This window comes from Ictalurus furcatus, chromosome 5 (genome assembly GCF_023375685.1).
Source record: "Ictalurus furcatus strain D&B chromosome 5, Billie_1.0, whole genome shotgun sequence".
Taxonomy (NCBI): Eukaryota; Metazoa; Chordata; class Actinopteri; order Siluriformes; family Ictaluridae; genus Ictalurus; species Ictalurus furcatus.
Window position 1 is genome coordinate 31,754,756 of NC_071259.1, and position 14,757 is coordinate 31,769,512.

General features: G+C 44.1%; 2 protein-coding genes across 2 annotated transcripts; both read right to left on the bottom strand.

The window, feature by feature from the left end:
* Positions 1–622: 622 nt before the first annotated feature.
* On the bottom strand, positions 623–6,467 carry sec22bb (SEC22 homolog B, vesicle trafficking protein b). The gene is made up of 5 exons (XM_053626008.1): positions 6,316–6,467; positions 3,934–4,043; positions 3,595–3,755; positions 3,338–3,484; positions 623–2,991 (listed from the first exon to the last, which is right to left on the bottom strand). The coding sequence occupies exons 1-5, from the start codon at positions 6,388–6,390 to the stop codon at positions 2,837–2,839; spliced, it is 648 nt and encodes a 215-aa protein (XP_053481983.1). The 5' UTR covers positions 6,391–6,467; the 3' UTR covers positions 623–2,836.
* A 1,272-nt stretch (positions 6,468–7,739) lies between these two features.
* Positions 7,740–8,738, bottom strand: LOC128608340 (cysteine-rich motor neuron 1 protein-like). Its single transcript, XM_053626026.1, has 2 exons — positions 8,378–8,738; positions 7,740–8,221 (listed from the first exon to the last, which is right to left on the bottom strand). Exons 1-2 carry the CDS (start codon positions 8,406–8,408, stop codon positions 7,962–7,964), a joined length of 291 nt encoding a protein of 96 aa, XP_053482001.1. The 5' UTR covers positions 8,409–8,738; the 3' UTR covers positions 7,740–7,961.
* Positions 8,739–14,757: the final 6,019 nt, after the last annotated feature.

Genomic DNA, 14,757 nt, shown 5'->3' on the forward strand with positions numbered 1-14,757 from the left:
CTTAATCTGAATCTAACGCTAACCGATTCTTAATCTGAATCTAAGTCTAATCGATTCTTAATCTGAATCTAACGCTAACCGATTCTTAATCTGAATCTAAGTCTAATCGATTCTTAATCTGAATCTAACTCTAACTGTTTCTTATTCTGAATCTATCTGATTCTTAATCTGAATCTAACTCTGACTGATTCTTATTCTTATTCTGATACATCGACTCGTATTATTCTTCTTCTCTCAGGACAGGTTGAAGTTTACCTCTCTGAGGCCACAACGATAACGTTAGCGATGCTAACAAGCAAGCAACAAATCTATCTCACGCACAAATCTTTGTATATTCGCTTCACATGACTCCCACAATCCTATCAGTGAACTTTCAGGGATTACTCTTTGCGATGCGGGGGCCTCGGAGCAGAACCATATCGACTGAGCTGAGAAACATGATTCTACTGGGGTTTTTTTTTTTTTTTTTACGTGCATGTCCAAGATAGCTGCTTTCAGCCAGCGTCTGCTTATAGTACATGTTCATAGTGTAGCGTGATAGCATTTACAGTGTCGCACAGTTTCCTTAACCACATCAATATGTCTGTGTGAAAGCCGGACAGATCACATGCTACGATACGAGCGGGGTTTGAAGCAGATATTTATAGAGACGTACACTGCCATTACAAAAGAAGCAAACATCTTACACAAAACACATCCTGGATGATCAACAACCTTTATGGTGAGAAAAACCGTACGGATCGCATTTTGGGAATGGATTATTTCTTTCATTTTGTATTTACGGATGTTTTTCGCAGGTCCGTTGAAGTCATGGCTCTTTGAGAGTCAGACAAAGCGAAAAATACCGTTGCCTGTCTGCAGCCTCGTCTCATTTGTTTGTTTCATGTCCTCTTCCTTCTTCTCAAATCTCCTGTAAGATCTGTACTCTGTCATGTGCGGTATGTACACAGCTGATCTGATCAATTAAAGACCACCATCTGTGACAAACAAACTAATGTACAAACAAACAAACAAACAAACAAACATTGTAACCGTTGTTCACAGTGATCCTGGAAGACATGTGCATTTGGTTGAATTTTATTGCTGAATACCAGAGTAATTATTATTATTATTATTATTATTATTATTATTATTGATAACTCCGTGCATCCATCACATTACCCACATTGCACACGTACACAGACAGAGCTGGTGTTTGTGCCATTTTCGTTTTCGTTAGCACTTCCCGTTCAGCAGGCCAAAACCGTAGGGGTGAAAAGTTTGGCCTGTGCCCTGCAGTTAAAGCTCGACACGCTGCTTCTCTTTTTTTTTTTTCCCCTCACTACCCACTTCCTGCGAAACAAAGTAAATAGCTTCTCTCACGTCAGCTACACAGTTCTTTCTCTTCCGGCTGAGACTGAAGGCCAAATGCAACCCTTTTCCCTGCACGAGTGAACCACAGCATATAGAGTATGAATGATATAACCGTCTACATACGTCACGTACGGGGTACAGATCTTTATTGAAGTGCACTACACTGGGCAGGACACAATCCATATACAAGTTCACTACATACTGTACTGTACTGTAGGGTAGGGAACAAAGTCTCCGTCGTGAAGTGCACTAAATGGGATGCTTACTCCATATACTACTCCACTATATAGAAGATATTCCACACCTTAAGTAATGCAGGGCGTCTTCAGGTAAGCGTTTTGATGTTTAGTGCCGTCCGCCCTGTGGACATGCACTGCAAAGGGTATAGGACATACAGATTTAATGAATATACGTGTGATTTCTCCTTATAGAAGTGCCCGACAGCTGTGTCTAGTATATACAGAAGGGTTTATACACCTCCTGTGCAAGGGTATTTTATGTTATTGTTGGTGTTATGGCGCCACCTGGTGAGAATAAAGTGGAAGGGCAGGTTTACAAAACAAACAAGTATTCTAAATCACCGCACCGTAAATAAAACATGATCGCCCAGTGAAGTTAGGTGAACTTATTTCTTCCCTTTTACGCCAATGGTCACGACAAATTTTGGATATTGAGCTCAAGTTTATACATCTTGACGTTGTCTTGACAAAGCCTGTATGGATAAAAGGCCCGCTTAAAATCCAGAGACTCCCGGAAAGCCTCTAAACGTGTAGATATCTATGACGTTCCTACACATTTCAACATTCTTTACTGTTAGAGTCGTGAGGTGAATTTAGAACAGAACAACAAACGAAACGTCGGCTGTTTATTAGCGTAATAGACACTGAAACGTACAGGTATCAGACACGGAACTGCGTTATTAGCGAGTGGAAGGCAAAAGTACACCAGAGAGTCTTTTTTTTTTTTCTTTTTTTTTCCTCCTCACTGTGGTGGTTTTCACAGCCGTGTACTTGACTGCCTAAGACATGGCGTGTAAACCTGGGGGAAAAAACCTGCAATCCCTCCATTCGGAGCGCAAATGAATGAATGAATGAATGAATGAATGTGTGAGTGAGTGAAAGCGTGAATGAGCCTTTAAGTGACCTTGTTATGATTGTGAAATGAGGCAAAATGTCCACTTGGTGGCGCTCTTGTTTTGGTGGGCGGTTTCTCTCTCGCCATCGCTCTTATTCACATCACTATCTCCTCAAACACTCACACATTCACTCATCTTTCTCATCAATTAATGAAACATACAACATGTGAACAATCAAAGAATCGTAACTCAGTCTAGCGAACTGCTTGGGGAGAGAAAGTGCCGGAACCGTCAGTCTCTGAGGAAAGGGAGAGTGACGGCGGGTCTTTTCCGCCTCCTTCGGCGCGACATCCGAGCCTCCTCCGTCACGTCTCCTTCCTTCCTCCCTCCGCCTCCTCGTCCTGGTCCTCACAGCCACCAGAAGCGGACGTAGACGATGAGCATGATGAAGAAGACGCCACCGGCCGCCAGCTTGGCGTAGGTGGAGCGCGTGTTCAGGTACTTGGCGTCGCTGCGGTATTTCTTGGACAAGCTGGACAGGTTGCTGGCCTTGGAGTCCAACGCTGGACGTGTTGAAAACGAGAAGGTGGAGTTAGTAAAGAACAAACACGAATAATTAAACAAATTAATTCAAATAAACCGAACCAAAGCTGCGTCCTTCGGACCTTCGAGATTAGACTTAATCTCACTTAAAATCACAGCTTGTCATGTGACAGGGAAACATGTAAACTCTTCCGTCTGACGCTGGAGACTCCTTCCGTAAATGTTAAATAAACGTACCCTTTACAGGAAACGTCACCGTAGCAACGGTTACTCGTGTATTTTTAATCGTGCGTGTGAGTAGTGTTGCAGTTTCCCTGATTTGTTGTTAGTGTTATTTATTTATTTATTTATTTATTTATTTTTCACCAGATAAGGCCTCTCCTCGCTGCAGCACCTCCTCGATGTTGGCCACCATGATCCTCTGGACGTCCTGCAGCTCCGTGTTGATGCTGCCCAGGTTCCTGCGAGCTCGGCTGTCGATGTAAGACTTCTTCGTTTTCTGGATGTACGTGTCTGCGAGCACGAGACCACAACATTCACTTTTCGAACGTGTTGTTCATAGTAACGTATGCAGTAATTAAAAAAAAAAAAAAAGAAAAAGTTTTTAAAAGTTTCTCTCGCACCGAACTCGATGAAGGAGTACGGTCTGGAGACGGTGGGAACTTTCTTCCCGTACTGCTCGTGGAACTCGGCTTGGAGATCTTCTAAGTAGGCGAAGGCGAGTTTCTTGGGGAACACGGCCTCGCAGAGCACCAGGTAACACACCCCTTTCTCTATCAGGTAACTTTATTTTTTTTTTTTTTTAAAATGGAGAAATAGATTAGATTAGATTAGATACTGTATGTCAGATCTCTCGGCACCGTCAAACAACGTGATACGGAACAGGAAGTGAGGACGTAACTTGTACATCTGGGACGTTTAAGAGTTTGTTTCAAGAGTGTGTGTGTGTGTGTGAGACTCACTGAAAGGTCATGGATCCGGCCTCCAGTGTGCAGCGTGTTGGACTTTGTTCATTAAGCTTCCGAAACAGCTGTTTGGCCTGGCTCTGATACTGCTGCATGTCTCGACCCATCTGCACAAAAACACACACGTGAGATAAACCACACACACACACACACACACACACACACAGTAACAACCCACTAGGCACGTGCTGGTACTCGACGTACCGTGTGAAAGCAGGAATGAGGTTGAATATATATATATATATTTTTTTAATCGTCTTTTGTAGGAAACGAATCAACAACGCAGTGATGTGATGAAGCGGACTTCCTGTTTCCACCCTGACGTCGACGGTTTTCCTACAACCTCGCACCCTGGAGTGTTTTATTCCTCTTACACCGCAGCAACAGCAATCCGCCAACTGCTACAACCCTCAGTAACTAAACGACGACACGTCGGACGTTCGGACTGTTTACGTTTAGCTCCTTTTCTTTCTTACTCCAGAGCACCTGTAACGCAAGACCTCGTTCTCTCTTTGGAAGTTAATGAGGCAAATAAATAAATAAATAAACGCAGCTCATCAGGTCACACAAAACGGAAGAACTCCTCGGTCACAGCTTTACCTCTGTGCCGACACTGGAGACTCCTTCCGTGATTGTTAAATTAAACGGCTCCTCTCGCGGAGAACGTCTCAGATCGTGCACGGCGTCCGCACGAGCTGTCGCTATAGCAACGGTAACGTGTTACGACGAGCGAATTGTGATTTGCCGGAGATGATGTGACGTGAACCGGAATCCAGAAAGACAACAAGACCATCAGGTCACGTCAGAGACGCGACACGACGGAAGGATGAACAGACAGGCCTAGATAAAAAGATGCAAAGGCTGGATGGAGAGATGGATGGATTGATGGAGGGAAAGGTGGGTGGAGGGATGGAAGGATGGGTGGAGGGATGGAAGGATGGGTGGAGGGATGGAAGGATTGATGGAGGGAAAGGTGGATGGATTGAGGGATGGAAGGATGAGTGGAGGGATGGAAGGATTGATGGAGGGAAAGGTGGGTGGAGGGATGGAAGGAGGGGTGGAGGGATGGAGGGATGGAAGGATGGGTGGAGGGATGGAAGGATTGATGGAGGGAAAGGTGGATGGATTGAGGGATGGAAGGATGGGTGGAGGGATGGAAGGATTGATGGAGGGAAAGGTGGGTGGAGGGATGGAAGGATGGGTGGAGGGATGGAGGGATGGAAGGATTGATGGAGGGAGGGATGGGTGGAGGGATGGAGGGATGGAAGGATGGGTGAAGGGATGGAGGGATGGAAGGATGGGTGGAGGGATGGAGGGATGGAAGGATGGGTGGAGGGATGGAGGGATGGAAGGATGGGTGGAGGGATGGAGGGATGGAAGGATGGGTGGAGAGATGGAAGGATGGGTGGAGGGATGGGTGGAGGCAAAACATGGCAGAGTGAAGGGAGTTTGGTTATTTTATGCGGATGTCAGCGCACGCAGTCCGGGTTAACGCTCGCTCGCTCGGTGTGTGTGATTGGTGGAGAAGCTTCTCTCGTATGGCGATGAAGCAGAAGATGAAACAAACCTTCTCACTTGCCTTCACGGCCGCATGAGAGGAAAAAAAACACAAGGGAAAAACAAAAGGAAGAGATTAAAACTAGTCTGTTCGTTCACAACAACAACACCTCGATACGTGTTTATAAGGTACACCTACACTCACTGCTCGAATTTATCAGTTACAGATAATATACATTACAGTGCAAAAGTTTTCACCCCCGAGTTTCTACAAATGTTTACCTTAAATATTACACCGTCAGTAGAGTAGATTACTTTGTGGGTGTGGCCTGACCATCTTTTTTTTTTTTTTTTTTCTGACAAGAAAGAAGTTCTGACAAGATTCGATAGTACCTGAAAAATACAGCCTACAGCCAACTCTACAGTTCAGGCTCCGTGTTGCGCATGTACGTACAAAAATAACAGACGGTTCACACCCACAAGCATTTTAATCAATCAATCACGTTATCACTGCTGATCTGCGAGCTCATTGGTCGCTTCGACTAAAAACGTATACATCGCGATATATCGTGTATCGTTAAAACATACGTAAGTATCGCGATACGATATTTTCTTCCGTATCGCCCTGGAGGTATCATTTTAAACAGATTAGCCAATAAAAACAAAAAAGTTAACAACCTTCGCTAATTTACAGACGTTATGTTAACATTTGGTTTAACAGTGTATGAGTGTTATTTTTGATGTTATTAAGGGAAACACGGAAACAGCGCTGTTGTTTTATTCATTCTTGCGCGGTTAGAGATTAGCTAATTTAGCTAGCTAGCCATAACTAGCTGCACTAAAACCACAAGGATCTAAGTGTTTATGAAATAAAGGTTAAACCTGTTCGTCTTCTTGCATGGAGGCGGCCAGAGGCAGTCCATCCGCCAACCGCGCGATCATAGTAAACAACACCATTTTCCTGTAATTTCTGCACCGCTCCGAGCCGATACGGTCTGCAGGTGATGGTGATGACGGCTATCTAAATGACGTAGCCCACTTTTCCTACCCGTATTCCGCGCAAATCCCGCCCTCCGCTCTATGATTGGTTACTAGAATATTGATTCGTCGCTTATAGGTGGAGTGTGGACTCTCAGCCAATCAAGATGCAGAAGGCGAGAGCGTATACGCCAATCACGGTGTAAAAAGCAAAGTTGGTCGGAAGACGATTGGGGGAAAAAAATGACAAGTTGTCAACAATTTTGGACCCGATGAGCTGGCCGGAAATACGTGACCGTGTCATGTTGCTCTATTATCTGTCCGTAGGAAAACTTTTATCCAAGTGTAATTAGTTCCGGGAAAACAGTTAACACGAGCTTGTCGACACAAATAAAAAGAATAAACACAACATTAACAGTAATGTCACCTTTTTCAACATATGTTAATAGAATATTAATTAATAACCATTTTTCTAAGTTTAATAAATGCTGTATAATAAATACTGTATAACAATCATGCAAATGCATTGGGAACAATGGTGATCACTGATTGGTTATTGAGAATAACCAATTCTCGTGGTGATCAGCGATTGGTTATGGAAAACAATGGTGATCAGTGATTGGTTATCGGGAACAGTGGTGATCAGTGATTGGTTATTGGGAACAGTGGTGATCAGTGATTGGTTATTGTGAACAGTGGTGATCAGTTATTGGTTATTGAGAACAGTGGTGATCAGCGATTGGTTATTGAGAACAGTGGTGATCAGCGATTGGTTATTGAGAACAGTGGTGATCAGCGATTGGTTATTGAGAACAGTGGTGATCAGCGATTGGTTATTGAGAACAGTGGTGATCAGCGATTGGTTATTGAGAACAGTGGTGATCAGCGATTGGTTATTGGGAAAAGTGGTGATCAGTGATTAGTTATTGAGAACAGTGGTGATCAGCGATTGGTTATTGGGAACGCTGGCATACAGGCCTGGATCTTTTGTTCCAAAGACGCCTGAAAGTTTCTGATTGGCCCATCACATGTTGTTTGTTTCTCTGTTCCTTTTGTTGGTGGTCATGAACTGTTACATGTTTAGATGAGCTGTTAAAGAAGTGGTTCATGAGAAACTCATGAGAACTGGAAGCAGTGTCCTAAAAGCAGTCCAATGACTCTTTTTATTTGGTTCTTCTAATGTTTGAGCTTTCTGGCTGCTTTTAGACTCATCTCACTAAGAAATGTGTGTCCGATACGTCCAGGTGTTTGCTCTGGCTTTCCTTCTCTTCTTAATCTCACACTGTTCAGGTTAACGCTTCATAAATACGAGAGGCAATTTCTTCCTGGAAATGTTTCTTTTATTGTTGAGTACATTCCAGATTTTTTTGCACATCAAGCATTCTGAGCATTACATGAAACAGCAAGGTGTTTGCCTGAAATGAAAAATAAATCTACCAGAGCCGAAATGTTTCCTTTTGGTTACTGAGGTTAAGGTTACGGTTAGCGAGGTTACGGTTAGTTTCACAAGGATAATAAGATAAAAGTGTGTATTATATTACACATGCTAATTAATCTCCTTCTTTCACACACTCGTAGCGGTCGCAGCAGGTCCCCGGGTGGCCGTTTCCCTTCGCGACGAGTCGGGGAAGTCCGCGGTTAGGGCAGTATGTGGGTTTTGGAGCGCAGGTCTGGAAGTCGCAGGTGCACATAGCAGGCACAACAGGGCAGCAGTGACCGGGTTCGGTGTGGGGCTCACTAATGAAGGAGTCTGCCGGACAAGCCAGAGTGGGAGTCCCAGGACACGACGTATTACGGCACCCAGATTCCTCTGAGACAGCGAGAGAGAGAAAAGGATAGAAAGAACATCCTTGATCTACAAGTCACAGTTTCAGTGAGCCACTTAACCAGAGTAACCTCAATGCTTCAATATTAATCAAAGTTGTTTTGGGGGTTTTTTTTTTGTGGTAAAACGACGCATTCTTACTCAGTACGTTGCAGCAGGTGGCCTCGGACATTGGAACCGTCCTGAAGTCGCAATTTCTCTCCTGACACACACACTGGCAGCCCTGAACCTCACAGTTCCACTCCGTACACACATATGCAGGTCTGTCTCTTTTGGGAAGCTGTCCGGTGATGTAGTGTATTTCTTCATCTTAGTGAAAAATATGTAGAGTTATTAAAGAATTCCGTTCACTGAACTTAGAAAACGAACGCACTGGCAACTTGGAAGGTTTGACGTGCGGCTGTGTGTATCCGAGTGAAATATATACGTCATCGGTAACGTGTGTCGAAGTTGTCCATATTCAGCAGCTGGGATCAATTGGGGATAGCAGTGCTAACGCCTCCTATCTTTCGAAGATAAAACGTCATCGTATTTCGGGCGCTCGTACTGTATCACGATCATTTGCTGTTAAAGAACGACTTCAAGACGATTCTTTTGGACGTTTGCAGAACAGAGTACAACAGTCGTGAGGAAAAAACACACAATCTCAGCCAGATTCTTCTGAGATGTAGATGCATGCAATGTTGCAAGTATTTTGTCTGCGTTAAGACTGTGACTGTGTCTGAAAATGCCTCCAGCTCGTTTATTAAAGGTGATCCCTAAGGTTGGACCAAGCACGAGTGGGCAATGTCAAACGGGGATCATTAATAACATGGGTGTACAAACAGAACGGTCAAAACCGAGGGACAGGGGACACGAGAGACAGGCTTAGAAGTGCACGTTAACCGAACAAGACGAACTAATCAAAGGCTGAACTGAAAACAGTTTGATGAACATGTTGGAGAACCAACCGATGACAAAAACAAGGGCGGAGACAGGACCAGGAAGTGAAGGCGAACACATGTCCTGGGTGTGCAAAAGCACAGCGCATGACGCTTAACACTACAATCGCAACTGCTCACTTTCACAGCATCGAGCTCTCGATCTTATCTATCACACACTCAAGGCCCGCCCCTCGACGACGTCACCGAAGTGAGGACTCGGATAAGGAGCGTTAGGCTTCCGGCACTATTTGGTACAGGGCCAATTTCTGTGAGTGGTTCTCTGTGTGCGTGTGTGTGTGTGTGTGTGTGTGTGTGTGTCACCTATTTGATCTTGTCGGCATTGCTCAAAGGTGTCGTAGTGGAAGAATGAATGACAGGACTCTTCCGAATAACAGTCACAAATTCCCACACGAATGTTGCAACCTGTATGAATTGGACACAGGATAGCTGTGAAATGTTCACCGAGGTGGTCTGGTACTTCTGAGAGAGAGAGAGAGAGAGAGAGAGAGAGGAATCCATTTGAATAATCTGTACACGTACAGCATGCATTTTTAGTACATAACGATTTTAACGCATCATCGGATTACATTCCATCCATTTCGGATAAGCAGGATTCCTCAGTGCAAATGAAACGTGACTACTGAAAGGTACAACCGATCCGACCCACCGGTTTCCGCCTAAATCCCTTCTCAAATTAGAAATCACTTAAACCAAAACACGGAATAGTGGTCAGGTTTTTCTGCGAGGAGAGGTTTGCTTAACACTTACGGAAGGAGTCTCCAGTGTCAGTGCTTTGAAGGAGTCGGAAGTACAGTAAAGCTGTGACTTTAGGTTCTCCGGACGTCTTCTGGACAGAGGAGTTTACACTTCGCGGATTATCAGTAACACGACGGGCTGCGATTTCTTTTGTTTTTGTTTCATTAACTTGTGAAAAGTAAAAATAAATAAATAAATAAATAAATAAATAAATAAACAGAGGGAGACTGGTGATGGAACGGCTGTTTAAACCTGCTATAGCATAAGTGAGAACAGGGACTAACTTGTTTTTTCGGGTATTCCACAACGTTATACGTAACTATAAATTAATAAAAATGTATGAAGTGTTGTTATTTAATTAAAAAAATGTAACAGTTTGCAAATTGTAACTCCTGTCACGGATTATTTTCCAATACAAGCGTAGCACAGGTTCTTATTTAAATATTATATTGTGTTATTGTTTATTCTGTTGTTTATTTTCTTCATGCCGATCACCGAATTTTCTCCGTCATGACCCCACAGGTACAGTTCCATCTTTGGCCACTAGAGGGCAGCCTGTTTGCCTTTGCAGAACAACAACTTCTGCTGTCTCCGTCCGTTTCGTGTCTTAACTCAGGGGTTCCCAAACTTTTCCAGGGCAAGGCCCCCCCAATTAGTATTAACATTTGACCGAGGCCCCTCTTTTGCAAGATGTCTTTAAGACACATTAAAAATACAGACTTCTGAATATATCGCCCCTTTTTTTTTATTTATTAATAACTACATCTTACATCTTTACATTACATTACAATAGGAATTGATTGTGTGTGTGTGTGTGTGTGTGTGTGTGTGTGTCTGAGAGTGAGAAAGAAAAAAATCACGTGTTTTTTTATTTTTCACAACAAATTGTTGAGGCCTCCTGGGCGCCCCCTGGCGGCCCCCACTTTGAAAACCACAGTCTTAACCATCCTCATGTATTTTCATTTTCCTGAGTGATTGCTGCTCGATTTACGTTGCCTGTTTTTCCTTCTCAGTTGCTGGAGCGTTAATTCTACTCAGGTCGTGTTTGTGTTTGGTCCGGTCATGATTGTTATTGTTTTTATGCACTGTATATTGATTATTTAGCACTTTTTCTTAGGGTTTATTTTTCAGTCCTCGTGTCCAGAGCCTGTTCCCCGTGTTTGTGTAATAAAGGAAGTTCTGCCTTTGCCTTTGCATCCGCCTCCATGGACTCACATCATGACATTTCTCTTTGTATCCTTAGTGATCGAACTGACAATTGCTTTGAAGCACTTTACAAATCTTGATCATAAATATTAGCGTATATTCCTATTAATAAATCTGATCATAGTTCAGTTTTATTTATTAATTTTTTTAAAGTATTCTGTTAACCTTTATTCGTATTTGTTGTTTAAATTTTGTCTCTGCATTTCTCACTGTTCTGTAAATTGCTAGTACCTTTGCACACGCCCGTCTGTGGTGCTCTGGCAGAATCGAGTCCCACCACAAGGGTGCAAATGAGTCCTCGATCGCAGTAACCCCATCTGAAGTCAGGGTTGCACCTGCCCTCGACGAAGCCTCCGCATTTTTCTCCTTCACGCAGCAACAGGAACCCAGAGCCTGGCACCAGGACGCACGTAAACAGCAGCTTCCAAGCCGAGCTCCACAAAGTGCTGGAAACCGTAGTGCTCGCAGAACCCTAAAACTGAGCTTACAGAGCGATTTACACCGAGTCCGAGTCGAACAGAGCTAAAAAAACAAACCAAAACAAGACTGACAGACCTGAATATCCTTCCAGCTCTCTGACCAAACCACATCGCATCTTTTAAAATACAGAGCTCGGCCTTCTTCTCGCTCTCTCGCTCTCTCATGTTTATCCAGACAGAAAGCAGATGGGACTAGGTGTGATGTGACGTGATGTTCTCAGTTAAACTCAAGCTCCGTGTGTTTTTCTTTTCAGCACGGGAAGGTCTGATCGAGACGGTGACGCTTCCTTACGAGGAGACGTTTATATACCGTTTATGGAAGGAGTCCACAGTGTCAGTGGTCTGTGAGATCATCGCGTCTTCTACCAGGGGTTTACCAGGCCTTCTCGACTTCAGGAGAGAGAGACGAAAGCGAGGCTGTTGAGGAAACGATAGTTTACAGCTGCTATAAGCAGGGCGTAAGGCGTAAACCGGAATAATCCTGCGTTTCGGCACTCGGTGACTCGGTGATTCGGATTTTCTGCTCGTATGAGGGTTAATGCCAGGATCTGGTCGGTTTTTTTCAATCGTGCTGATTATTAACGTGGGATTATTTAACAGTGAGGGAAAAAATCATTGTTGTATTGAGAATTCCGTCCATCGCGCTGTAGATTCGTGTAACGCACGTGCAGATTTACAAATAACAGGAAACTGTCACGGTGTGATGATACAGATGAAGTAAATAAGCCACGTTGGGGGTTAAAATGTGCGCGTGTGTGTGTTTGGGTCTGTGGGATGAAGTCGGAGAGGTGTTTCCAGCTCTTTTCAGACAGAAGCGGTTAATGTACGCGCAAAAATTTGATCAGCAATTGCTGAAACACACTCCAGCCTTTCACAGATACTGTTCTTCTTTCCTGTCTCTCTCTTTCTATCAATCTCTCTCTCCCGTCATCTTTTATCCCTCTTTCTTTCACTCTGTCTGTTTTTATCTCAAGCTCTCTCTCTCCGTCTCTCTCTGTCTGTCTATCTCTCTCTCTCTCTGTCTGTCTCTCTCTCTCTCCCTGTCTGTCTGTCTCTCTCTCTCTCTCTCTGTCTGTCTCTCTCTCTCCCTGTCTGTCTGTCTCTCTCTCTCCCTGTCTGTCTGTCTCTCTCTCTCTCTCTGTCTGTCTCTCTCTCTCCCTGTCTGTCTGTCTCTCTCTCTCCCTGTCTGTCTGTCTCTCTCTCTCTGTCTGTCTCTCTCTCTGTCTATCTGTCTCTCTCTCTCTCCCTGTCTGTCTGTCTCTCTCTCTCCCTGTCTGTCTGTCTCTCTCTCTCTCTGTCTGTCTCTCTCTCCCTGTCTGTCTGTCTCTCTCTCTCTCTGTCTGTCTCTCTCTCTCTCTCCCTGTCTGTCTGTCTCTCTCTCTGTCTGTCTGTCTCTCTCTCCCTGTCTCTCTCTCTCTCTCTTTCTGTCTATCTCTTTCTCTCTTTCCCTCTCTCTGTCTCTCTCTTTCTGTCTCTGTATCTCTCTCTCTCACTTTCTCTCTCTCTTTCTGTCTGTCTCTGTTTATCTCTCTCTCTTTCTGTCTGTCTGTTTATCTCTCTCTCTCTTTCTGTCTGTCTCTGTTTATCTCTCTCTCTTTCTGTCTGTCTCTGTTTATCTCTCTCTCTTTCTGTCTGTCTCTGTTTATCTCTCTCTCTTTGTCTGTCTGTTTATCTCTCTCTCTTTCTGTCTGTCTCTGTTTATCTCTCTCTCTTTCTGTCTGTCTCTGTTTATCTCTCTCTCTTTCTGTCTGTCTCTGTTTATCTCTCTCTCTTTGTCTGTCTGTTTATCTCTCTCTCTTTCTGTCTGTCTCTGTTTATCTCTCTCTCTCTTTCTGTCTGTCTCTGTTTATCTCTCTCTCTTTCTGTCTGTCTGTTTATCTCTCTCTCTCTTTCTGTCTGTCTCTGTTTATCTCTCTCTCTCTTTTTGTCTGTCTCTGTTTCTCTCTCTCTTTCTGTCTGTCTCTGTTTATCTCTCTCTCTCTTTCTGTCTGTCTCTGTTTATCTCTCTCTCTTTCTATCTGTCTCTGTTTATCTCTCTCTCTTTCTGTCTGTCTCTGTTTATCTCTCTCTCTCTTTCTGTCTGTCTCTGTTCATCTCTCCCTCTCTTTCTGTCCGTCTCTGTTTTATCTCTCTCTGTTTCGCTCCCACTCTCTCTGTGCATGTTTCTCTCTCGCTCTCTCTCACTTATCTAAACATAAAACAGATGGGTCAGGCTGCTGTTGTTTTTCTGAACCCGATACCAAACCTTTGAGTCTCAATGAGCTCGGTTAAAAGAAAGTTGTCAGTCGTCGATGCTCAAGTGTGGATGAACGGGACGTTTATTGATTGAAACCTGGAGGAAACTTCTACCACAAGTATTACGAGAACTGACCGATTCCATGCCCAGACGCTGTTCGCGAGACGTTCTGTGAAGCCAAGGACGGCAAACTCAATACTAAAACACTGTGACTGATCGTTCATGAAGCCTTTATTGAGTGTCTGAGTCCTTTTTTTTTTTTTTAGTATGCATTTTTTTTTTTTTTGACATTTTTAAACAACTACTTTTGGGAAACGTTTAGCTTCAAAGTGTGCTCGTCGTACCGTTCTTTAAAATAAATACCACTTGGTTTGACGGGATGTTTTCTAATACAGTTATATTTGAAGGCCTTTTTTGGGGCCACTGTACGTAGCAGCAGTACTAGTACCTTTGCACGCACCCGTTTGTGGAGATCTGACCGAATCCACTCCCATGACAAGGGTGCAAATCAAACCCGAATCGCAGTCACCAAATCTCCAACTCACACCTGCACCTTCTGGTTGGCGCAGTGGGAACAACACGCACAGGGATCTGACGTTGACTTCGCTCCCCCCTCGGACCTCGTGGAAAACGTCGCTCCCCCCTCTAGCTTCATGGGGAACGTCGTGTCCCGCTCGGGCTCCGCTCCGAGCTCGGTTCCTCCCACTGGCTGAGCAGTAGCCATCGCTCCGCATGCAAGCCGGGCAGTACAGAACAAAGCTGATAAGTCTGTCAAGTGTTATATTTGTTTATTTGGCAGAAATGGCACTTCTATATTTTCCTCTAACGAGTACCGGAAGGTTTTTCTTCTTCTCCAGGTTTCCTCCCACGAGTGCTTTTATTAAGTGTTTGAATCGGACTTACAGGGATAGATACTGATGT

Bases quoted from the DNA above. Each gene is read 5' to 3' on its own strand.
- sec22bb (XM_053626008.1), bottom strand. From the start codon at position 6,390: ATGGTGTTGTTTACTATGATCGCGCGGTTGGCGGATGGACTGCCTCTG. The intron at 3,756-3,933 runs GTGAGTCTCACA...AAAAAAATAAAG, and splicing joins GCCGGATCCATGACCTTTCA to TTACCTGATAGAGAAAGGGG. The intron at 2,992-3,337 runs GTGAAAAATAAA...CAACACGTCCAG, and splicing joins GCGAGGAGAGGCCTTATCTG to CGTTGGACTCCAAGGCCAGC.
- LOC128608340 (XM_053626026.1), bottom strand. From the start codon at position 8,408: ATGTCCGAGGCCACCTGCTGCAACGTACTGA. The intron at 8,222-8,377 runs GTAAGAATGCGT...TCGCTGTCTCAG, and splicing joins CACCTGCTGCAACGTACTGA to AGGAATCTGGGTGCCGTAAT.